The sequence below is a fragment of the Perissodus microlepis genome, chromosome 7 (assembly GCF_051167445.1).
Source record: "Perissodus microlepis isolate ML-2025 ecotype Zambia chromosome 7, ASM5116744v1, whole genome shotgun sequence".
Lineage (NCBI taxonomy): Eukaryota > Metazoa > Chordata > Actinopteri > Cichliformes > Cichlidae > Perissodus > Perissodus microlepis.
Genome location: NC_140467.1, coordinates 54,278,759 through 54,302,672, shown reverse-complemented (window position 1 = coordinate 54,302,672; position 23,914 = coordinate 54,278,759). Strand labels below are relative to the sequence as shown.

At 37.4% G+C, this 23,914-nt stretch overlaps 2 protein-coding genes across 3 annotated transcripts; one reads left to right on the top strand and one right to left on the bottom strand.

Moving 5' to 3' along the window:
* The first annotated feature begins 54 nt into the window (after positions 1–54).
* On the top strand, positions 55–10,329 carry LOC146384155 (thyrotropin receptor-like). Its single transcript, XM_084936007.1, has 11 exons — positions 55–236; positions 315–386; positions 3,957–4,031; positions 4,610–4,684; positions 4,801–4,875; positions 4,970–5,047; positions 6,274–6,342; positions 6,816–6,893; positions 7,074–7,262; positions 8,754–9,837; positions 9,932–10,329. The coding sequence occupies exons 1-11, from the start codon at positions 73–75 to the stop codon at positions 10,103–10,105; spliced, it is 2,133 nt and encodes a 710-aa protein (XP_084792133.1). The 5' UTR covers positions 55–72; the 3' UTR covers positions 10,106–10,329.
* Positions 10,330–12,135: 1,806 nt separating this feature from the next.
* Positions 12,136–23,854, bottom strand: pomk (protein O-mannose kinase). 2 transcript variants are annotated; one of them, XM_084936005.1, is made up of 3 exons: positions 23,761–23,854; positions 14,249–14,530; positions 12,136–13,321 (listed from the first exon to the last, which is right to left on the bottom strand). In XM_084936005.1, exons 2-3 carry the CDS (start codon positions 14,528–14,530, stop codon positions 12,551–12,553), a joined length of 1,053 nt encoding a protein of 350 aa, XP_084792131.1. In that variant the 5' UTR covers positions 23,761–23,854; the 3' UTR covers positions 12,136–12,550. The 2 variants fall into 2 exon arrangements, with proteins under 2 accessions (XP_084792131.1, XP_084792132.1); XM_084936006.1 differs by having other exon boundaries at positions 23,670–23,776.
* Between the last annotated feature and the right edge of the window lie 60 nt (positions 23,855–23,914).

Below are 23,914 nucleotides of genomic sequence, written 5' to 3'. Positions count from 1 at the left end.
GCCTAAATCCAGGACAGCCCAGTGGCTTTGAAAACTCAAATGAGCAGAGTCTTCACAAGTACTGCTTTTACAATGAATTCTGTTTTTCATATTACTATTTTAATTTTTATCCTTGTCAAGGCTACTATTCATCTGGAGTATTGTCCACCTCATTGCCAGTGTGAGTGGGAAATCCACAGTGTGTCGTGCTTTGGAGTTGAGGTTATTCCTGTTTTCCATTCCAGCACAAAGGAAGTGTAAGTAACCACAGTCCTTAACCGCTGATTTCTGTGACTGTTGTGGTTAGACTGAAATGCCTTCAATTTCTCTTTTAGATGGCTTCTGGGGACAAGAATGTATTCCATTCCTGAGAATGCATTTGCAAACTTGGCCAATATTTCACAAATGTAAGATACTTTCTACAAAACTATCCTCTTTCTTTCAATCTAGTAGATTACTACTCAACAAAATAAATAAACAATATTGACAGTAAACTAGTGCTTAACCAATTACCTTCATGATCCTCTATTGCAAGTACTGACTGAAGACAAAAATTACAGTTATTGTAATAAAAATAAACCTCTTATTATATATTATATTTTATATGAGACTTAAAGGCACTGTTATCTCTTAGTATATGTTTCCTATATGCTTAATAAAAATGAGACTTTCAACAAAACTTTTAACTATTCTAACTATTAACATTACGGGCATTTTTTTCCTTCCCCTCAAGTAAAAGTTAAAGCAGAACTGAAGTATATACTGCCCTTATAGATGACATGATGGTTGATGCAGAAATGAAAATCAGTGTATGTTGCTAATGCATCAGCTGATTGAGGTGGAATGTATGGTTCAGAAGGGGTAGAGTATTCATAGCTCACTGGTCTGGTTAAACGCAGAGAGCTCTGCTTTTGGTAGAAGGAGTTTACAAAGTATGTAGCCTGTGGACTACTCTTGTTTGTTTTATTTTTGGTCCTCTAGTCAGAGAAATGTATTCCTTAACCAGCTATTGTGGTTTGAGCAGCCTTTTAATAGAATATAGAATAGAATAGAATAGAATAGAATAATCCTTTAATTGTCCCACAAGAGGAAATTTGGTTGTAACAGCAGCAAGAAAAACACATATACAAACAAACAGTATACAGGACACAGAACAGAAACATACACATTTTTTTTACATATTTACATCAAGGACAATAGTTACCAAAAACAGAGTACTGCACAGTTATTAGTACTGTACCGAATATGTGTTAAAAATGGCATCTAGTGGAACAGGTTATATGTTCAACAACTTACCACTGTGATCAAAAAAAGAGACATCCTTGTCACATTGCAAACTCTGATTTAAATTCAAAATACCTTACTAACCCATTAGTCTTCTGTTGTGCCTTGCTCTTCTGGACATTTTCATTTCTAAAATGTAGTCTTTCATTTCATAACAACGCTGTCATGTTTAGTAATAACAGCTTCATTTGTGTAGCACATTTCAAAATACAGAAAACAAAGTGCATCACAGTTTTAATAAAAGCCACACATTAAAGATTAGGTTAAAACATATTGACTTATGGATTCATAGACACAAAATCATCCATACAACCATAGATTCATTCAACTCGAACCTCAGTTTTTGCCGGAATCAGATAAAAGACATTTGAATACATGCGATTGGTTAATTTCAATTAGATTGAATTTAATTAATGCAGTGCCAAATCACAAGAACAGTTGCCTCAGGTTGCTTTATTACTACAGTAGAGAAAAAAATCTCAACAATCAAATAACCCCCTGAGCCCGTACTTGGTCACGGAGGGAAGGAAAAGCTCAGTTTTAGCAGGAAGAAACCTCTGGAAGAACCAGGCTCAGGGAGAGCCAGCCATTTTCTGTGACTAAAAGAAGAAAGCAATTTATTAAAAGCATACCCCTGTTTCTGTCTGAAGTTGTCAACACTATCACTCTTCAGTGATAGTGGGGACCATATAATACACAAGACAACCTAACTAGAAATAAACTCAAGAATGGTAGAAACTAGACTAAGAAACATAGGTCGCACAGAGAATAAAAATTAATGAATAAACAACATTCAAAAAACCCATGGACACAAAACACTTCAGTCAGTGACGCAGGTACCCTGACAGCCTTTAAGTCTGTAAGACATGCCTGTAGCTTAACTAATTGGTTTCTGTTATCTGCCTTCATGCATAAATAAAGCTGGTATCATATGCATAGCAGTGAAAATGTATGGTATGTCATCTAATAATATTATCTAAGGAAAGCATGTCTTATTTAAATTGAACTGGTTACTGCATAGAACCCCCTGGAACTTAGCAAATTTTGTGTGGTGAGCAGAGATGGGCAGTAACGCGTTACTGTAATCCGATTACTTTTTTCAAGTAACGAGTAAAGTAAGGGATTACTATTGCAAAAACGGTAATTAGACTACCGTTACTTTCCCGTAGTAACGCAGCGTTCCTACGGGAAAGTAACGGTAATCTAATTACCGTTTACTAAAACCGTGATTTTTTTGCGAGAATGTCTCATGACAGTGACGTAAGCAAGTGCGACGTTCGTGACAACAGCTGTGTGCAGATCAACAATGGATAATATATTGAGTACGGAGAGAGTATGAGCGTGCAGCGTTTAAAGCGTGGAAGTACTGACCTTACTTTAAGTATGATTCCATAAAAAGTGACAAAAACATTAGTGTCCGTTGTCGTGGGAAGAAAACTTCTTTTTACACCGAAAAAAACCCCCCTAAACATCGAGTGGGCAACGACGTAATGGGAAACTCACAGAGAAACTCGCGGATTCTTCAACTGACCGCTGCGGCACACCTGCACCAGGGCAAACCTCCGCCTACGCCACTCCTGCTTTACAGGTGAAAATAGAGCAAAAAGGACCGCTGAGTCTTTGATTTTATTTATTTTCTGCTGTGTTTTACTTGCATCTATTTGAAAGACTGAGTGTAAACACACACAAAAAAATGTGCTGGAATGTGCAAAAAATAGGTTTAAATATTAAACAAATTTCTTCCAGTCAGAGAATGTTGCATATAATTAAATTTTTGCTTGATGCATAAAGTTAAAAGATTAAAACTAATAAAACAAGTTTTAAAAAGGGACCTTTCCATTTGATTACATTTTGTATGATGGATTATGTAGAAAAAGTAGAATTGGCCTGAAAGATCTATCGCTTTATCACCTATTCAGGTTGTAAATCGTGTTTTTAAAAAGTAACTAAGTAACTAAGTAATTAATTACTTTTGAAAATAAGTAATCAGTAAAGTAACGGGATTACTTTTTTGGGGAAGTAATCAGTAATTAGTTACTGATTACTTTTGTCAAGTAACTTGACCAACACTGGTGGTGAGGGGTATCAGGTGCTGTACTAAGGTGTAGCAGGACAAGCAAACGATGAGTCCACTGTCAGAGAACATTAGTAGTGCTGTTTCTGTGTTATGATGAACTCTAAATCCTGACTGAAACTCTTCAAATAACCCATTCTTCTGGGAATTATACTGTGCTGTTTTACAACTGTTCTTTCAAGAATGTTTAAAATAAAAAGAAGGTTAGAAATCAGCCTATGATTAGTTAAGATAGCTGAATAGTAATGTATTTTAAGTAAAGGTTAATATGTTGCTGGGAGGTTGCAGTAGAGCTGCAGTGGTGAGTTTGAAGTTTTGGAGAACAAGCCATTTATTGTCTTGTCAATAAATGGCTTCGGCCCATACATCAGAGTTGTGAGTTTCTAGAGCTTTATTATCAGCTATATATTTTTTTCATTCTTATTCATAGTTGTGCTTCTTATCCATCCAGGATCTGTATCTAATAATGTTCTTATCAGAAGATATCAAATTTGATTCAGTGACCATCATTTTTGTCTTTAAAAGTTGTTCAGACAATTAACAGTATTTCTCTCTCTATTTCTTTCTAAATCTCTCAATCTTCAAATCAGAAGTTGTACTTTGTTTGTGTGTTTTTCAGATACATATCTGATGACAGTACATTAAGATATCTTGAAAGGCATTCTTTCTACAACCTGTCCAGGGTCACACACATGTATGTAAATTTCATGCACAAAAATTTAACATGTAATTGAAATTAATCATCAAATGAATGGATTTATGCTTCAGTAAATACAAATAAGTCTTGTATCATGTTGCCTCTGTCCTGCAGTAGTACTGGCAAAATGATTTTCAAAGACCTGGCTTTTTTAAATGTTGGAGATGGGTTGGTTAGATGTAAAACATAATTATACAGTAATGTACAGATTATTTCAGCAGATTATTCAATCCTTACATGGTTCTTCTCGGTTCCTAAATCCCACCAGCTTCTCCTTTCAAGTACAGGGTTACTGTGCTATTAAACCCTTGTCATTGGCTTTGCAGTTTTATATAACAAGCCCCAATATGAGTATATGAGTATCCTGTCAGATACTCATATACTCAAACACATGTATAACAGGTTGAAAGTGTTACAGTAGATAACTTGTGAAAAGATTTCTATGGATGTTTCTATAATTAAAACAGTTTTGGAGATATCTTAGACTGAAAAAATGTTTTAGGCAAAAAAGCATTACATGAAAAAATGCAAATATTTTGTGTTTGTGTCTCTGTGTATGTTTTCATATCCAACAGACAACTAAATGGCATCAAAACACTGTCATATATTGATCAAGACGCTTTTAAGAATCTGCCTAATTTAAAATATCTGTAAGTATGATTTTATTTGTTTATTTATATTATGACTGTATTGTTTATTTTCCAAATAAGCAACATAAAAGTTATGTACATTTATTGGTTCTTGACTCAGCTTTCTTTTAATACAGTGGGATCACAAACACAGGTCTCACCACCTTTCCTGGGCTACAGCATATTCACTCCAGCCAAGACCATTTTATATTGTATGTAGCATTTAGTCATAAATATTCTGCTGCTCGGTGTCCTCTAATAATTTGACTTGAAGCCTTTGTGTGTGTGTTTGCTCCTTTTTAACAGAGAGATGGTGGAGAATGTTTTTATCCAAGCCATACCTGCTAATTCCTTTACTGGAATATCTCTGAATACTTTGACTATGTGAGTTTAATTTAATGTCAATGACTAATAATGCAACACATTTTATCTCTTAATTTGCCATGTTAATGGAGCTTGGTGATGACTCTTCATACTTGCTGGCATATGGTTATTGGTTAGGTCTAGAAAGACGGTCATGGTTTGGGATAAAATTCCTTCCTTCCTTCCTTCCTTCCTTCCTTCCTTCCTTCCATGAGACGTTATCACTTCAACCTCCTCAAAGCATGGAAAGAGGCTCAAACTGCTTCTCTGGTGAGCTATAGTGATGGAAAGAGATGAGTTGGGGCTGGAGGTGCTAAATTCAACCATTCCCACCTCCCTCCATTGTGATGACCACCTCACAGAGGCCCAGAGAGTGGATGTTACTGCATTGCAACAGTGTTTTGCAGATTTGTTCTCCCCAGTAGCAGCTCGCTCATAGGGCACCATTTTGAAACAGTTCCTCAGATGGATAAGACAGCACCCATCGCATCCTGCATGCCTCCCATGACCAAAAAAAAGGGCAGTTCTTGGGGCTGGCTGGTTATTGCCACTTGTTTATCCTGAACTTTGTGGATCTGACCAGCCCCTTGAAGGATCTCCTTCCAGTGGACGGAGCAGTGCCAGGTGGCATTTGTACAGGTGAAGAAGGCTCTCTGTGAGGAACCCCTGCTTCACACTCCTGACTTTTCCCTCCCCTTTGGTTTTGCAGACCCACGCCTCAAACTGAGGGCTGGGGACTGTTTGTCACAGCAACTGTAAATGAGTAAATGAGTAATTGGAACACTTTTTACTATAAGCTTTTTTCCATCCAATCAAACAGACAAACATACAGCAATTGTTTTCTATGACTAAGTGTTTTGTCAAACAGCGGCACACACTCCCACTCAGATGAATGTTTCAAGGACAACTGGGGGTTCAGTATCTTGCCCAAAGATGCAGACTGGAGGAGTTACCACACCTGACCAGAGATTGTAGCCCAGTATATTTGAGAACTCTACCAACTACAATACTTTTGGTTATACGCCTTATGTTAAAGATGCAGGTTTGCACATCAGTCATATCTTGATGGCTTGATTTAAAATCGTTTTCCAATATGCATACCCTGCAGATTATGACAACAGAATGTATTTAATGTCGTTTCCAATGGCATACATGTCAGTGTGAAACATAGAGATGGAACTAACGTTTAACAACAAATTTAATTATGAAGATTTAAGATTTACAGGGTTTTCTTCCCCTTTTTTTAGTGTGCTGAATAGCAATGGTGTGAAAGAGATCCAGGACTATGCTTTCAATGGAACCAAACTGGAGGAAGTGTATGAACTTTTGATTTATTCACTAAACTGATAAGACACAAGATTCAATTCACATCTTGTATTTATTTATTTCTTGTCTATATAGTTTGTGTCTGAACTTTACTAACGTACTTGATAGATGGGATAAGTCATAGGTAGATTATAGCCTCAAGTGAACAAGCAATTTTAATGACTAAAATTTCTGGGCAGGGTCAAATAACGTTGGCCCCTTTGGTACTTGTAGGTATACTGTTTCAGATACTTTAAAATGTTCTAATGTCATTGATTATGGTTTTCAACCTTTTTTTGTTGTTGTTTAATTCAAAATGGACATGAAACATTGTACAACAGTTCATTTCTTTGTTATTCTTGTCAGTTTCATTTTACTAAACACACTTTTCAGAAAAAAAAATACATTTTAAAACTGAAGGTTTGGTAAAACTAAATAGTTTTTATCATGTCATTTTGTTCCCCATCTTTTCCCAAATATTCAGGTATCTTGATAGGAATTTGGATTTAGAACAAATAGAGGAATTTGCATTTTATGGTGTGATTCAAGGCCCAACTCACCTGTGAGTACAGAATTCACAAAAGACAAAGTGTTCTTGACAAAAATATCTCTCTCTCTCTCTCTCGCTCTTTTATTCTCTCTCCCACCCTTCCTTTATATAAAGACAGAGAAAGACAGAGAGAGCGAGAGAGAGCTCTGTAGCCCAATGAATTAATTCTTAACTATTTGTCTGTCAATCCAGAGATCTTTCAGATACCAAAGTACACTCTTTACCATCAAAAGGTATGAAGAACATTGAAAAGCTCCAAGCTAAAAACACATGGGCCTTAAAAATGCTGCCCCCCTTAAGAGCTTTTGTTCACTTACAAAGCGCTGAATTGACCTTCCCAAGCCATTGCTGTGGTCTTAAAATGCTGAAAAGAGGGCAAGGGTAAGTCTTGGGAAAATATTCCCTGTTTTTCTTTTACTTGTGTACTCCTTTCTCCTTTCTGTTGTAATGTCCATAGTATTAGGCCTTGGTTATTCTCAAAAGCTGTAACTAGCTACTAGCTAAAAATTTTAGTGTATGAAAAAATAGTTACTTAGAACATGGCAATAATTTAGCATTTAAACATTTGACAGTTGAAAAAAGATGCACTGTAGATTGCAGCTTTTGTTTTGTCTGTTTCCATCTTTAGCCAAACATTACATAGAATTTATACTGACTTAACATTCACTATGCTGTCCTATATAACCTGCTCAATGACTGCTATAAATTTACAGAAACAAAAAAGTGAGCTAATTGTAACATCAAACCCTACATAAGGTCATAACAACTTGCAATGTGTGTTGTTTATATATTGTTGTGATTAATTGCTGTTTTTTGACTATTGCGATTGCTATCACAATGTGGTATAATACTACATATTATGTTATACTTTTTAAGACTATTTTAGTCTTTAGGTGGAAACTATTGTCGAGTACTGTCTGTATCTCAGACAAGATCCAACACTCTGACATCACAAAGTGACAAGTGAAAACCATTGTGGGTTTTTACTTTTTACACTTTGCATCACATGTAGTAATTCATGGTGTAATAAACACATTTGCAAAAAAGGAAAAAAAATATTATTTGCAAATTTACATTCTATTTAAAATAGTGCAAAGACAACATAATAAATGTTCATATTGATAAACTAATTATAACTTTAAATGTAATACAACAGCAAGTTTAAATTAAAGTGAGTTAGAAAAAATTTTGGAAAAGTTGTATAATGACAAAAATCAGGCTTTATTTCAAATTCATTGCATGACTTCCACATCAGAAACTCAAAAGAAATCACGGACATCACATCCTCTGGCTTAAGAGGAGAGGGACATGTTATTAGTGCACAGTTTAAAAGTCAACATCTATGGGGTTCATTAATGTACATATCTTGTGCATCTCCGTATCCCCATTAATGTTGAGTGTGGCTTTGGAGAAACACATGTTTATTTGAATGATAGCCAAACCAAATTCTGAATGTATAACAACAGTCCAGAGTAAAGCATGTAGGTGCTAACTTGACCTGCCTGTGTTCCAAACCTCTTAACAATTCAAAAGATATTTTATGAAATAGAAAAATATGACAAAAATCACAGGAATAGTTAATGTAAAAAGACTTTAATTTACAGTGTTCTTAAAAGAAGAGATAATGAAACTCAGTGGTAAACATAGACTTTGTCCTAACTGTTTTAATAGTAACAAAAAAAGCACATATGGTCACTTGCCTTTGCATTTTTAATTAAAAATAGGCTTTAAATGATTTGAAGATTATTGCATTGTTTTTATTTACAATTTAAATGTGGTTAAACAACAACCCACATTCGTCACAAAATTTGTATTTGAAAATATGCTTGTAATTCATTCCCTGAAAAATAACTCTTTTCATTTCTGTGCAAGACACTCTGAGGCAGTTATCTGCAACCTGACATGGGCTACTTCAGGAAAGCTGCAGCTGTCTTCTGCAATGCTCTCTCAGAGGTATCTGGAGTACAACATCTCACAACATCTGAAATCTAAAAAGTTTGGTATTCCAACTCATGGCAGTGCAAATAGCAATCCCAACAGCCTGATTTGCCCAACCAAGAAGTCTCAGGATGATACTTTGTTCTATGTAAAAACATATTCAGAGCATCTCAGTGAAGTTTTTGACTTTTCGCTGTGTAATGAACTTGACGCAGATGATGGACCCTCATGCACCCCCCTGCCTGATGCTTTGAACCCCTGTGAAGATGTGATGAGTAAAGACATCCTGAGGATATTGGTCTGGGTCGTCAGTTTATTTGCCATTTCAGCAAACCTATTGGTGCTCTTCATCCTGTTGACCAGTCGACAGAAAATGTCTGTTACCCGTTTTCTTATAGGTCACCTGGCATTTGCAGATTGCTGTATGGGGTTCTACTTGCTGGTCATTGCATTTGTGGATTTCTACACACGCTCCAATTATCATCACTATGCGATTACCTGGCAAACAGGAAGTGGCTGCAATATAGTAGGAACATTATCTGTGTTTGCCAGTGAGTTGTCTGTGTTCACATTAACTCTAATCAGTCTTCAGCGCTGGAATGCCATCTTCTCAGCTATCAGGCCAGACAGAAAAATGAGGTTGCGTCATGCATCTGTGCTAATGCTTGTTGGCTGGTTGTTGTGTGCGTTTCTTGCACTGCTGCCAGTAGTTGGTGTGAGCAGTTACCAGAAAGTAAGCATCTGCTTACCTATAGACACTGGGACAACTGCTGCACGGACATACATTATTTCTGTCTTGATTGTTAATGTCACTGCTTTTATGGTAGTATGCTTATGTTACATCCACATCTATTTTATGGTACACAATCCCAATCATAACTCCAGCAGATACGACGCGAGCATGGCCAAACGCATGGCTGTTATTATTTTCACCAACTTTTTATGTCTGGCTCCCATTTGTTTCTACGGCCTGTCTGCAGCTTTCCACCACCCGATGATAACTGTCACAGATTCCAAGGTATAACTTTACATACTTGTAATATTTAATGCACCCCCCCCCCCCCCCCCCCCCTCCCTCATTTATAATAAGGGTTATGTCTTTTTCTCCACAGGTGCTGCTGGTTCTTTTCTATCCTCTCAACTCTTGCACCAACCCATTTTTTTATGCTATCTTGACAAAGGCATTTCACAGAGATATCCTGATGATGCTGAGTCAGATGGGTCTTTGTCAACGGCAAGCACACCTCTATCGAAGCCAACTAGTCAGTATTACTCCCTACATATAAAGAAAATGTCTACCCCAAAGCCCAGCATCCATATCCCAAAACAAATAAGACTCAAAAAACAAAAAATGGCTTTTTAAATTTGATTAATGTCCATTTCTTATAGTAATAGTGATAAATGGTTCCATATTCACAGACCTGATCAATCAAAAGTGTACTATGTCACCTAAACGGAGAAGTAACCATGAGGTTGAATTTCAATATTTAATGTATATGTCTTTGATGCGGTTACAAATAAATAAATAATGTCTGAACATTATACTATTCCAGCCATAAGGTGGAATAAGAAAACAGAACAGTTCAAATCACGAGAAAACAAACATTGCATTTTCTATTTTTTATTCGCTTTTAGAACCAGGTAACAAACCTTGGTCCATATGGGATTTAAATTATCAACCAAAGGGGAAAAATATCTGAACAATGGGAAATGTAAAGAGCAGGTTTGTCCTAACTTTTTGTGATCTACCATTTATTCTAAACATTCTAAACTGCTAATTTAAACGAACTACAAGTGAGACCCAGGTAGGCTGCAGATTGTTCTGTATAATTAACTGCTCTTTTCTCTGTAAAAAAAAAAGGCTACTTATTAGATTGCTTTCAGGGCAAGAAGCATAACAAAAATTAAAACAATGTCTTGTTCACTGATAAAGCCACTGACAAGCCATTATGATCCACTGTAGCAGACTAATTCAACCTCTAATAAATCTATTTATAATCAAACTGGATCCTTGCCATTAGTATATGTAAATAAATAAAATGAAATAAAATAGCTCCATTTGGGACCACATCTTATCTGTTCATCTGGACATAGCACTTACACATCCTGGATAGTGAGACACACTGATTTGAGTGTGGAGTCAAGGAGGCTATTTATGTGAAAAAGGTAAAGTCATTGGTCCGGGTCTTTGATCATTGGATGTTGATCAATGTGGCAGGGGTTTGGTCTCAGGCCTGCTACAGTGAGCTCTCGAGGCAGCATCGAGGTGCTAGAGGAGACGTGTGTGTGTGCTGTAACTGATGACTCTCTCTCTCTCCATATATATATATATTTATACACGCATATATATTTATATATATATATCTGTAGGTTGTGTCTTCCTGCTCCTTTTTGAACATGAAAGTTATTTGTAGTTGCGGTTTCTCGTTTTCCTTTTGTTTTGCTTTGTTTATTTGTCTTGGCATTTAGGGCAATTCATTAGCCAGACATTTTTGTTTTTCTTGTTTTTTGAGTGTCCTTCAGGTGCCTTTTTGCAAAGTCCAGGCATGCTGTCGTACCATTTAGTGAATAGTGGCTTCTGTCTTGACACTCTACCATACAGGCCTGATTGGTGGAGTGCAGCAGAAATAGTTGTCTTTCTCCAAGGTTGTCCTCTCTCCACACAACAAGAGCTGGAGCTCTGTCAGAGAGAGCACTGGCTTCTTGGCCCTTCTTTACCAATTGCTCGCATTGGTTGGATGGCTTGCTTTAGCAAGAGTGCTGCTGATTCCAGACTTCTTCCATTTATGGATGACAGAGGCCATCATGTAAATGTGCTCACTGAGATCTTCAATGCTGCAGCAATTTTTTTGTACCGTTCTCCAGATCTATGGCTCAACACAACCCTGACTTCGAGGACTACAGACAATTCGTTGGACTTTTTTTCTTGGTTTGTGCTCCAACATGCACTATCAACTATGGGACCTTACACAGACAGGTGTGTACCTTTCCAAATCATGTCTAATCAACTGAAATCACCACAGGTGGACCTCAGTCAAGTTGTAGAAACAGCTGACAAATGATCAATGAAAATAGAATGCAGCTAAAATCAATTTTGATTAATACTGCAAAGGCTGTGAATACTTATACACTCCATGAATTTCAAGGAAACCTTTTTTTTTTTAAATTTTTTTTTTATAAACTGTCCTTATGGGGTATTATGTATAGAATTTCAAGGTGGAAATTCCATGGTATGCCCTGGTTGATATTATTAAGAACTCCAGCTCTATCATCATTTCTAAACATACAGAAATATTTGCTGAAAGATTGACAGACAGAACAAGTGAAGTGCATTTATTAAAGTACATGAGATAGCCAAACCGTAGCTTGGATAGTTCTTGTATATTGATAGTCTCTTCAAATGAGGCATTACTCTACAGCAGCGGTCCCCAACCCCCGGGCCTCGGACCGGTACCGGTCCGTGAGTCGTTTGGTACCGGGCTGCAAGAGTTGAGGCTCAGGTGTGAAATGTATGGTTTTCAAGGTTTTTATCGGTTTTCAGCGTTATTTTGTTATCGTTTTTATTGTTAACTCGTTAACGTTAACTGTGTTATGAATAAATCTTCTTTTTTTCGGTACCGGTACTAGTTTTATTTTGTTGTATTTATCCGTGACACCTTAAAGGCCGGTCCGTGAAAATATTGTCGGGCATAAACCGGTCCGTGGCGCAAAAAAGGTTGGGGACCGCTGCTCTACAGCATATCTCTAAACCCAGCACTGTCTCGTACCATGCTGCTGTAGACTGATTTGTAAACCTTCAAAACATCAAAAGCTGAAGGGCGGTCGGTGGGATCCTTCTTCTTGCACTTCTCATGGATCTGAAAAAGATGGAAATGGACTAAATCCCCACCAGGTACCTTTCCCATAAGGAACCACGTCACATCTGGGATCTTCCAAATATCGGTCTTCTCATCATACTCTGGCATGAGATTGTCTGAAAATGGCTTTCCATTGTTTCTGAATGGCCATAGCTGCTCTGGGGCAACAAAATCTCCAGTGAGCTCCCGATGGCCACATTTCACTGACAAGTTTCTGGACATATCCACTTCAGGAAGTGCATCAAGGTCATTCACTACTAGATGAAAGTCATTTGTCAGTAGAAATTGGGACAGAGTTTTCTCAAGGCTGTTTGAATCGCACATAACTCGTCGCCCAACTGGGCTGTTATGAAGGTAATGGAGGATGGTGACGTAATCTATAGCTAGCCTCAGCCGCATCTCCCAATTGTTGTGTTGCTGGTGCTGCTCTTTTTCAAGAACATCATCCAGATTAAGCAATGAGCCAAACGGGTGGTGTTCTGTCAAAATGATGTGCTCTTCAAGGCAAAACCCCACCAATTGAACCACCTGGGGGCTCTGCAGGGCCTGTAACATTGACAATCCATGGAGAAAATCCTCCAAGTAATTGAGAGATGATAGCCTTGACAGAGCTACCTTCTGGCCTCTCCACTCTGCCAAATAAACCTGAGGAAAGAAAACCAAATAGATGAGATTCACAAGGTCTACTGACTGTTGCCAATGATAAAAATTAATATTTTTAACAAAATCTGTATTTTTAACTGTACAAACCTGCCATGTATTACTTTATGACATAATCAATTATTTTAGCTTTATTTATGCTTTTTTTCTTCTTCTTTTTGTACGTCCCGTCTGACACTGTAGCAATTAGAATCAGAGTTATTGTCTAAAGGCCAAGAAAAATGCCCAACAGATTTATTTTACCAAGTAGACCATTACGGCTTTTGCTATACTGGTCCACTTGAATGTCATATTTCATTCAATCTTATTATTATTATCATCAATTTTATTTTATTTAAATACAATAAAATCAAATATCAGCTCCCCTGTTGACCCCCATAGTCACCATCATTCCCCAGAAGCCATCAAAAGCAGGGGGCCCAGGCGACTCAGATACGGGCCCACAGCAGTAGCACCACCACAGAGCATGGGGCGACCCACCCGACTCCACTGCAGAGGTAAATTACACCCACCCTGGCATTTAGTGAATTCAGTAAAAGACTACATGAGACAATAGACATCCAGGTTGAGTTCATCGTCCACCTCTGCACCTCATCAAGAGGCACTCTCAAGAGCTCAAGAGAGATTTTTTTTTCATGGCAACGAATGTGAATGTTACAATTAAGTTACAAGCAATTTGCCCTAAAACTTTCTTTTTTGAACATTAAACAATGTGGGACCTGTATAACATCAGTGTGCTTTGTATTTTGTTGTGACATGTTGTCCAGTGTCACAACTATGATAAGTTGCTAAAGTTACAATGGGAAATTAACATGGAATCTCTTGACATTACATTTATTTGATACACATACAAACTTAGCCAATACACACACACACACATATACATATACATATATATAAAAATCTGTCTACCTTCTTCACTGCTCCCTGGCCAATCAGCTTCAGCTCGTGTACTTCAGCGTTTATTTGTAAACACTGGAGCCAGGCGGTGCAGTCTTTCATGGTTGGCATTTTAAAGTGTTGAGGCACACAGCCCACCAGAGGTGAAACTTGCTGCAAACCAGGCTGATACACAGAGTCCAGATAGAGGTAAATGAAGATATTGGTAAGAAGGAAAGCAGCAGCACATAGTCCAATTACTGGAACAATGTAGGCCACAGTAGTCCTGCTGCGCTGACCCACTGTGCCCTGCATCTAAAATAAAAAGAGGAATGACAAAAGGGATATTGTAAGTGTACTAATTACAGCTACAGATATTAAAGAGTAGCACAACACGAGGCTGAAAAGCAGTATTTTCCTGCCTTATTCTCACACCCTTTGGCCACTGTGGTCAGAGGTATATTGTGTGGTCAGCTGTACCTGCTGTGTGCCTTAACCCTTTAAAACCGGTCAGAGCGGGCACACTCCATTTTGCGCAACTATTTTTAAATCCCGGTAGCACTGCAACCACGTGAGCTAGCGCAATAATTTTTTTGCATATGAAACCGGAGGAGTTTTACTTACATCTTATGCCATCAGCTTGTCCTAGATCACAGTTTCCTTCCACATATAGCTTTGCAAAAACTGCATAAAAAGCACTTGCAGCAACAAAAATAAAACAAAAATAGTTTAAAGATTTTCAGGAAAAATATCCACTAGCCTATCTATTTTCTTATTCTCCCAGTATTAACAAATGTAACGAAGTAACAAATTACTTACTTTAAAATGGTGAACACACCTTCATTCATTTTGGTGTGCTCAACTTTATTACTGGGAATAAATCCAAAAAAAATCTATACCAGGGATAGAGGTAATGTTCTTGATAACTGTACATCTACTTTTGTGCCAGCCACTCACAGTCACTATTTTTCAAATCTCTGCTGTGTTTCATCATGAGTGACTGGCTGTCCCTGTCAATTCCTGTCATGTCTTAAAACCAGTGATGGGAATAACGGCGTTACAAGTAACGGCGTTACCTTTTTCAGTAACGAGTAATCTAACTAATTACTATTCTTATCGTTACAACGCCGTTACAGTCACTAACAAGAAAATGCGGTCCGTTACTATTTTTCAACAAACAAACGGTTGAAGCTGTGTTCAGCTTACCGCATCTTATATCAGTTGCACGGAAGTAGCTGACTACGTAAGTAATCTGGACGCCACAGCTTTAAGCAGCTGCGCGCGCTCCCGATCACTGTCTAGCACAACACCTGGAGCTCAGGGGGCAAAACAATCGCATGAGTGCTGCTGTTTGACTGAGGAAGAATAAAGTAGTCGTGGTAAGCCAATCACATGACCACTTAAAGACAAAGCAACAAGGTGATATATACCAGTTTTTAAATTGTGTTGATAGGCCACGTAAAACCAGAGTCATGATAAACAATATATGCGGCGTTTTTTCCTGAATAGTTTCGTGACGTTTACTGTCTAACGACTGCGCTAGCAAGCACTCTCTGCTTATGAGCAAAAAAACAGGGGAGGTTTTAGGACTGATGGAGAGAGAGAGAGAGAGAGAGAGAGAGACAGCAGAAAAAGAGAGTGAGTGAGTTTTGAGATGTGAGAGATTTGTGACGTTTAGCGTGTTTGGAGTGTGTAGTTAATGTGTTGTCTTGTGTAGTTAGTGTGTAGTGTTGTGGATAGTTTTGTGTTGTGTCAGAACAATGAGGCAACTGCTGTCTCCAGGTAGAAACAAGAGTGATACACCTGCTGCTGTCAGACCTGCAGGTATCAGCCCGTCATGTTCTCCTTTATAGTGGACAGAAATTATTTTTTTGGAGTGGCACAAATAATTTGTGTGGCATCTTATTGAATGCAGAACAGCTGATTGTTCTGTAAATAGTCTGAAATGGTTATTTAAAAAATCAAGGTAAAAGGTAAATGGATGCAAATAACTTTGTTGTTTGCAAAACTTGTGCATAGGATTTTAAAATTGACAATTCACATTTGCATTTAAAGTTATGAAATATGATTCATTAAACATGTTTGTGGTTGTTACAGTAAAAATATAACTTTTTCTACTCCGATTTTATATTTTTTGTCTGATTTTAGATCAATTGTGTTAATACAGTATGTCAAAATGAAAACATAAGTGTAAATTCAGACACGTGAGGTTGTGCTGAAAAGGATGATACCAAACAAGGCAAAGTAAATAGTTTTTAAAGGTAAAATGTGGAGGGAAAATCAAAAGTAGTGAATGACTCTGTCCCGCTGCTGAGAAAATAACAAATAACAAATTTTTACAGTTTAGAGTAAAATATCAATCATGTGTATTTAATCTCTGTAATATTCTGGATATTTATAATTGAGCTATTTGCATACATTAAAGCTATTCCTAATTTTTGTAACTTTGTAATATATTGAATTGTATTTAATTTAGTTCAGTCTGTTACTGTTTTTATTGTCTTGGAACAACTGTAAGCACATAATAATAATAATAAAGTTTTCTGATTCTGATATTGTGTCCTAAATGTTATGTAACCATCTGCCACCAGATGGAGGGTTGTTATTGAGATACACCTGGATCTATTAATCTCTGCTTCATGTTTTTGTGAACACTATTAGTTAGTTCGCAGATACTGGCAGCTGAAATTTTCTCCAAAAGGTGGATGGGCACTCCCTTAGCGACAGGGTGAGGCATTCAGTCATTATGGAGGGGTTCAGAGTAAAACTGCTAGTCCTCCACATCGAATGGAGACGGCTAAGGTGGTTCTCTCCTAAGTAGGGTGTTCCAACTAAGCATGTCTTACCAAGAAGAGGCCCCGGCATAGACTCGGGACAACACGAGAGAGATTACATTTATTGGCTGGCCTCGGAAAAGCTTGATGATTCCCTGGATAACTTGGAGGAGGTGGCGAGAGGGAGGCCTGGGCTGCCGCCTCTGGAATTTAGATACGTGGAAGAAAATGGCTGGATGAGTTCTTGTTTTGTTGTTTTAGAATTTTAGTTTTATTGAAGTGGTTGTTATGAATTTTCAAACAGCATGCATCATTCATAATGAACGCCACAATGCGCCACACTTTTCCAATGTTAATTTTTCATACTTTAACAGTACATGAACACCTTTTGTAGCAACATGTTTTCATATCATATTTAGCATCGGTTTGTTTTAAGTGTTCTTAGTTGTTGTCTGTCTGGAGTAAAACGTACAATTTTGATAATGCATGATGCAAGGTGTTGTACAGTTAAGCGGCATGATTCATTTATTGAAGAATGTGATTAATGGTTTAAAAAAACATTTGTTATTAATTTTTGACTTTTTTTTTTAAACAGTTCTTAGAACAGTTCTTCTCTGAGTGTTTCTTTAGACGTGTCGGTTCGTACAACTTTTTTTTTACGGTTAGTCGATTAAGAAATTAGAAATATCGCTAATCTTTGGTATGGATGAAAATGACTAAAATAACTAGTTCTAATAACTACATACTCTAGATTAGTCAAATGGTGCCAGGAGAACAATCTTCTCCTAAACTTCAGCAAGACAAAGGAGCTGATTGTGGACTTCAGTACAAAGGAGGCGAGGAATTACGAGCCGCTAAACATCAGTGGTGCGCCAGTGGAGAGAGTGGATAGCTTCCAGTACCTGGGTGTCCACATCACTCAGGACCTGTCATGGTCATGTCACATTAACACCCTGGTTAAGAAAGCCTGTCAGCGTCTCTTCTTCCTCAGAAGATTTAGAGACTTCCATTTCCAGCTGAGGATGCTTAAGAACTTTTACTTCTGCACCATTGAGAGCATCCAGATGGGGAAATATCTGCACCTGGTATGGGAACAGCACCAAGAAGGACAGACAAGATCTTCAAAAAGTGGCGTGCTTAGCCAAATGCATCATTCGCTATAGGGCTGCCACGATTACTCGGCTAGTCACAATTATGCTGACTATCAAAATCGTCGACGACTAATTTAATAGTCGACGCGTCGTTTGAAGCTTTGTAAGATCCCAAAAGACGCAGGAATAAGTAGTAGTATTTAAGAGTGTAATAGCGGACTGAAACAGAAGATGGCAGCAATGCATGTACAAGGATGCCAGGTGCCGTTAACCCCCGAGAAGAAAAAGAAGAAGCAGTGTCCGGTATCGTAGCTGTGTCCAAATTCAGAAACCGCATCCTCCTGTGTCCGCATTTGTAGGCCAATTACGTTACAGCGACACGACGAAGACTGTCCAAATTCGAAGACTCCGACAAATGCGGCCGACAAATGCACCCTTTATTTCCCCAGATTTGAAAGATGGGTCGGGTGTATACTTCGTGGCCCAACCTATCCCAGAATTCATAGCGCGGCCCTGCTCAGTTTCCAACAATGGCGGCAGCTAGTTAGTTTTAATATTTCTTTTATTATCCTTTCTGGGTCACAAAATAAATGTTTAACATATTTTCAGGCGAGAATGTGGCTGTGTAAACTTGAAATATCTGCTCAGTTTATCAAGACACCACATATTTTCAAAAGCGCTCCGACGTTTTCAGAGACGTCTGTTACCCACCAGCTCGATATCTAGCCGGGGTTCAAGGCTCACTAGAGCCGGTGAGAACACCGGACTCCCGGCAAATCATTTTCAAACCCACCGCCGTCTTTCGCTACTCAGGTTAAACATGATATATATGTCACTTAGATAACTTAAAAATGTTATTGTTTGGCTTTTTTCAGTATTTTATTTGTTCTTGAGTAAACCGGTTTGGCTGAGATTAAAGTTATAGTTTTTACACAGCTGAATAAACGTCAAGCAGACAACTGATTATCAGAAGTGTGAGATGCTCGAGAATATACTCTGGTGTCCTGTTATATTTTAGATAGCAAGGAGCAGACGGCTGAGTTTATTAAACTCCACCGAAACAATCTGCAAATTTCATTAAAATTTAATAAACTATCATCTTGGCTTTTTTTTTAGTTAGCACATACCTCACAGAGGAGCTTCTTCCCTCAGGCTATTCGGTCCCTGAACCTTGTGTAGGACTGGACTCTCTCTCTCTCTCACTACTATACATCAGGAACTATTTATTCCACTGCAAACTGTTACTCTGCACACTGTTTGTTTGCACACTCTCTACTTGCACACTGTTTATTTGCAAACTTTTATAATTTCTTAAATTTGTTTATCTGCACATTCTACTTTTGTTTTGTTAATTATTTTTTTAACCTTTAATTTTATTGTACATTTTTTACAGTTAATTTTTAAATTTGTATATTATGTAAATTACTTGCTAGTTTAGTTTTATGTTTAGTTTTATGTTTACTTTTATGTCTACGTTTGGTTCGGCATTGCACAGCAACAAGCATTTCACTGCATGTCGTACTACGTATGACTGTGTATGTGACAAATAAAATTTGAATTTGTATTTCTATTTGTATATCTGAGACACTTTTCCAAACAGTCTAACTACGACATGTTTTTTTCATAGGGTCTAACAAAACCCACTCGTCCAAACATAAACATGTTTGAATGAGTATTTCAAACAGGCTATTGCAAGCAGAAACTGATGAATATGGGCGTCACCTACTTAGTGAGGAGAAAAGTGGGACTGACCACCAGGGCCCTACATGTGAGAGAGGCCCTTGCAAGACTGGAACCAAAAGTTTGTTTTTATGGCCGACCTGTCAATACCTCATAAATGTGTTTTGTAGCTGCAATACACTACAGGGAGCTACAGATCTATATTGTCTGCCAAAACTGCTCACAATACTAATGAAGTATGTAGTGTGAACGGCAAAGCATGAGGACAGAACAAAATGGAAACAGATTTAAAAATATATAAAAACAAAGTTAAATGCAGTCTGTGCAAATCTGTGCTTTTGTTCCAAAACAGCAATAATTCAGTGTACGAGCATTTAAAAGGCTGAAGAAGCTTCTTGAACAAGAAGTAAAACGTCTTCAAGAAACTTAAAGAAGTCTGGTCGCTTTTCTTTCCAAGCGTCTTAGATTACCATGAACCTACATAGACATAAACGCTGTTACTGTTTGTACAGTAATGTTTATGTTAGCTATCCTGTTGGACCTTCCCAGGATGATGCTTGATAAGTGAACATCATTACAGTTTTGTTAGTTAATGAGTGAAATGCAATATTAAACCATTAAAAAGTATTAGCTATACTGTCTCCTAGTTGTTTGTTTCCACTCACATTAGCATTAGCATTTCTTCTGAAAAGTAAACTCTTCTTTCTAACGTTAGGTAGTTGATCTGTGTATCAATAATTCGGAAACTTGTTACTCTGGATTAGAAAAAAAAATCTTTTTGATTTAATTTGAAGCTTTTATTTGAACTTATGAAGAGAAGCCATTTTTGATTTTCTATTTGCACAAATGATTTGTTTAAATACTACTAGCACTTTTTTTTCACATTTGTATTATCTAACATTTGTATTTATTTCATTTTATTCTGACAGTCTTATTGAGTAATGTTAAAAATACATTCGATTATTTTCAAATTCCTATGTTTCCTGTCAGCCCACCCTTTGCAGCTATGACAGCCTCAGGTCTTCTGGGAAGGCATTCTACAAGGTTTAGGAGTGTGTTTATGGGAATTTTTGACCATTTTTCCAGAAGCACATTTGTGAAGTCAAGCACTGATGTTGGACAAGAATGCCTAGCTCACAGGCAGGCTCTAATTTATCCCAAAGGTGTTCTATCAGGTTGAGGTCAAGATTCTGTGCAGACCAGTCATGTTCTTCCATACCGAATTCCCTCATCCATGTCTTTATGGAGCTTGCTTTGTGACTGGTTCCCATATATGTTGGAACAGGAATGGGCCTGTTGTTAGGAGCATGAAATTATCCAAAAGGTACTGCTATGCTAAAGCATTAAGAGTTCCATTCAATGGAACCAACACCAGCTCCTGAAAACAACCCTGCACTCTCTTTGCACCCATCTATCTGCTGTTAGTTAAGCAGGGCAGTTCGAGGAAGACGGTACATTGCAGTCTGATAAAATTAGCATAAAACCACATAATGACATTGCTTATTAAACAACAAAACCAAGCAACTAGGTAGCATAGCATATAGAAAGTCACTTATATGACGAGGAATGGTTTACTTTGCATTTATCAGTTCTAATGAAACAGACAAACACACAAGACAATTCAACTGCTGTATATAGTAGGAGAAATAATTTATTCATACCCTGCCAAATTTTTAAGTCTGGTCACTTGTCAACCCTGTATTGCAGATTGACATACTGCAGTTTGCAACATACTGTAGAGTACAATGACTTTATATATTTAAATGAGTTATGTATAAGTAAGTAATTCTTAGAAATGTAATCTTTGTTTTGTTACGCTTATAGAGAAAATGCTCATTATACTGACTATGAAAAGCAGCTGAACAGGCTGAAACACTAAAATTACAGTTCCTTAGCCAAATAGGCCCAATAACAGTGTGTTAAAACACTAAAACTTGTTCAATGACATGACATACATAATAGGCATAAAAATAGGCATTTAAAAGTTTGAGATGATATAGCAAGGGGGAACTAATTATTTGAGTCTCTTCTGAACAACAAAAGGCTATAAATTTTTATGGTAGATTCATTTCCATTGAGCAGTAGGAGCCAGAATTCTGGCTCCCGCAGACTTATTCTGACCTCAACCTCCATTCCCACCTCTCCATCTCCATAGACAAAGAGCTGTCAAAGGACGTCAAGGACAAGGTTGTAGACCTGCACAAGCCTTGAAAGGGCTACAAAATCACCCAAAAAGCTTGGTAAGATGGTGACAACTGCTAGCGAGATTGTTTGGAAATGGAAAAAAAGAAAAGAAAATGACCTTGGACTTCGGAACTAGTCTCCTGCAGAAGGGCTAAAATCTGCGATGGGCACTGCTAGTACCATGTGGTTTTTACCAGTGGACAAGAGCGTTCCCTGTGCCTTTGGGTCAGGTGACTGTCATTTGTGCTTCTTTGCCTACATTGCCCCACCGGGAGACTTAATGCTTACATTGGCAATGACAGTGATACCGGGAGGGGCGTTATTTGGAGAAACAGCCTGTCTGACCTGAACCCAAGTGTTTTATTATTCGACCTTTGTACAATTCACAATTTGTGAAATGCCTCTGTGTTCCTTTGGATAAGCTGGAAACCTAAACAAAGACAGTTTAGGTTTCTGCTCACACATCTGTCCCAGAAAAGCAGAAGAAAATGGATGGATAAATGGGTGGATTGACCATTTTGAACCATTACATTGTACCCTAGGAAAGCTAATTCTATTTGTTCATTCCTGCAAATAAAATATATCTTTAGTGAAGTCTTTTCCCACTATTTTTCTATACCACTGGAATCCTAAATACTTAATAAAAACAAAGAAAATAATGCATTCTTTTACTTGGTAAACCAAGAACAACTAATTTAGTCATAAACTTATTGTAGACTATGGTATGTTGACAAACAAGGACTAACATATGGGGAGATTTCAAACCCTGCAGATTTATGGACATAACAAATTTTAATAAATGGTTGGTATATGACCACTAATTACCACTATAGAGTGTATACAGTTGTCAGATCTATTATGTTTTTATAAATTAATAATAGTAATAAAAAACAAGTAAGAGATATGGATGAAGAATGAAAGGGGACTCAAAGAGAGAGATACTGAATCTGCACCATGTCAACCGTTGACCTGTGTGGATGTTTGAAAACTAATTCTAAAACAGATTAATGCATGTAAAAATGGCATGTTTTTAAAATGTATCTGAACATGTTTGAACCAGAATCCAAAGAGGAGGAAATAGGTGGCATGAACAGTTACAGCTATAAAGATGAGTAAGACTAGAAAAGCATTACATTAACGGCAGTCCACTACATATACTAACGAAAAACTGTGCTCTCTGGACTTATTGGGGGATTTAAAAGTGAAATTTTAAAAACTTTTAAAAACAAGCTATCTTAACAAGCAGTGTTTATTTTGCCAAGTTGTAAGGGGTGTATTTGGAAAATGGTTTTAAAATGTTGACCTAAAATTTGTACTCTCGGGAAATGCTAAATGTGCCAAGTTTAAGTGTCTAAAATCAAACAAACAAACAAACAAACAAACCCTAAGACTAAAACAGTTTCTTTACTTGCAGCGGAAACAAACGTTTTTGGTAAACACGGTTTAAGTTAAAGTATTTAAAAATGGACACGAGAACTATCATGCTTAAAGTATAATAATAAACCCACACTAAAGATCCCCAAGTAATTAAATACCACAGATGGCGGCAGGCATAAAATAGTGGCTTTTGGGCATGCGTAAGACTTTGACTACGTGCATTTCAGCGCGTGATATTCTTCGCACGGTTTTAAAATGGAACAAATGTGCAAATGTAAAATAATTTCATGTTAAGTTATATTACAACAATGAGATACAGCTAAATGGTGTCAGGCAGAGCAATCTTACGTTTAGCTAATGTAGAGCAATAACACAAGGAAGCCCACGTAGAGGTGATGAAGAATATCTATTAATTAGCGTTATTTACGAAGATGCCTACCGTAACTAGGGTTCACATGGTGTTATGACTCAGGAGGTACTTTTTGAGGATAGCAACATGTCTGCTACCCCATCCACCATCAACCGTATCAAGAAAAAAACTTCCTTTCAGATTTCCAGAATAAAAGCATAGTAGTTCACCGAACTAAAAACGA

Excerpts from the sequence above, each read along its gene's own strand:
- LOC146384155 (XM_084936007.1), top strand. The coding sequence starts at position 73 with ATGAATTCTGTTTTTCATATTACTATTTTAATTTTTATCCTTGTCAAG. Across the intron at positions 5,048-6,273 it reads TCTCTGAATACTTTGACTAT|TGTGCTGAATAGCAATGGTG; the intron begins GTGAGTTTAATT and ends CCCTTTTTTTAG. Across the intron at positions 6,343-6,815 it reads GGAACCAAACTGGAGGAAGT|GTATCTTGATAGGAATTTGG; the intron begins GTATGAACTTTT and ends CCAAATATTCAG.
- pomk (XM_084936005.1), bottom strand. The coding sequence starts at position 14,530 with ATGCAGGGCACAGTGGGTCAGCGCAGCAGGACTACTGTGGCCTACATT. Across the intron at positions 13,322-14,248 it reads GCCAGGGAGCAGTGAAGAAG|GTTTATTTGGCAGAGTGGAG; the intron begins GTAGACAGATTT and ends TTCTTTCCTCAG.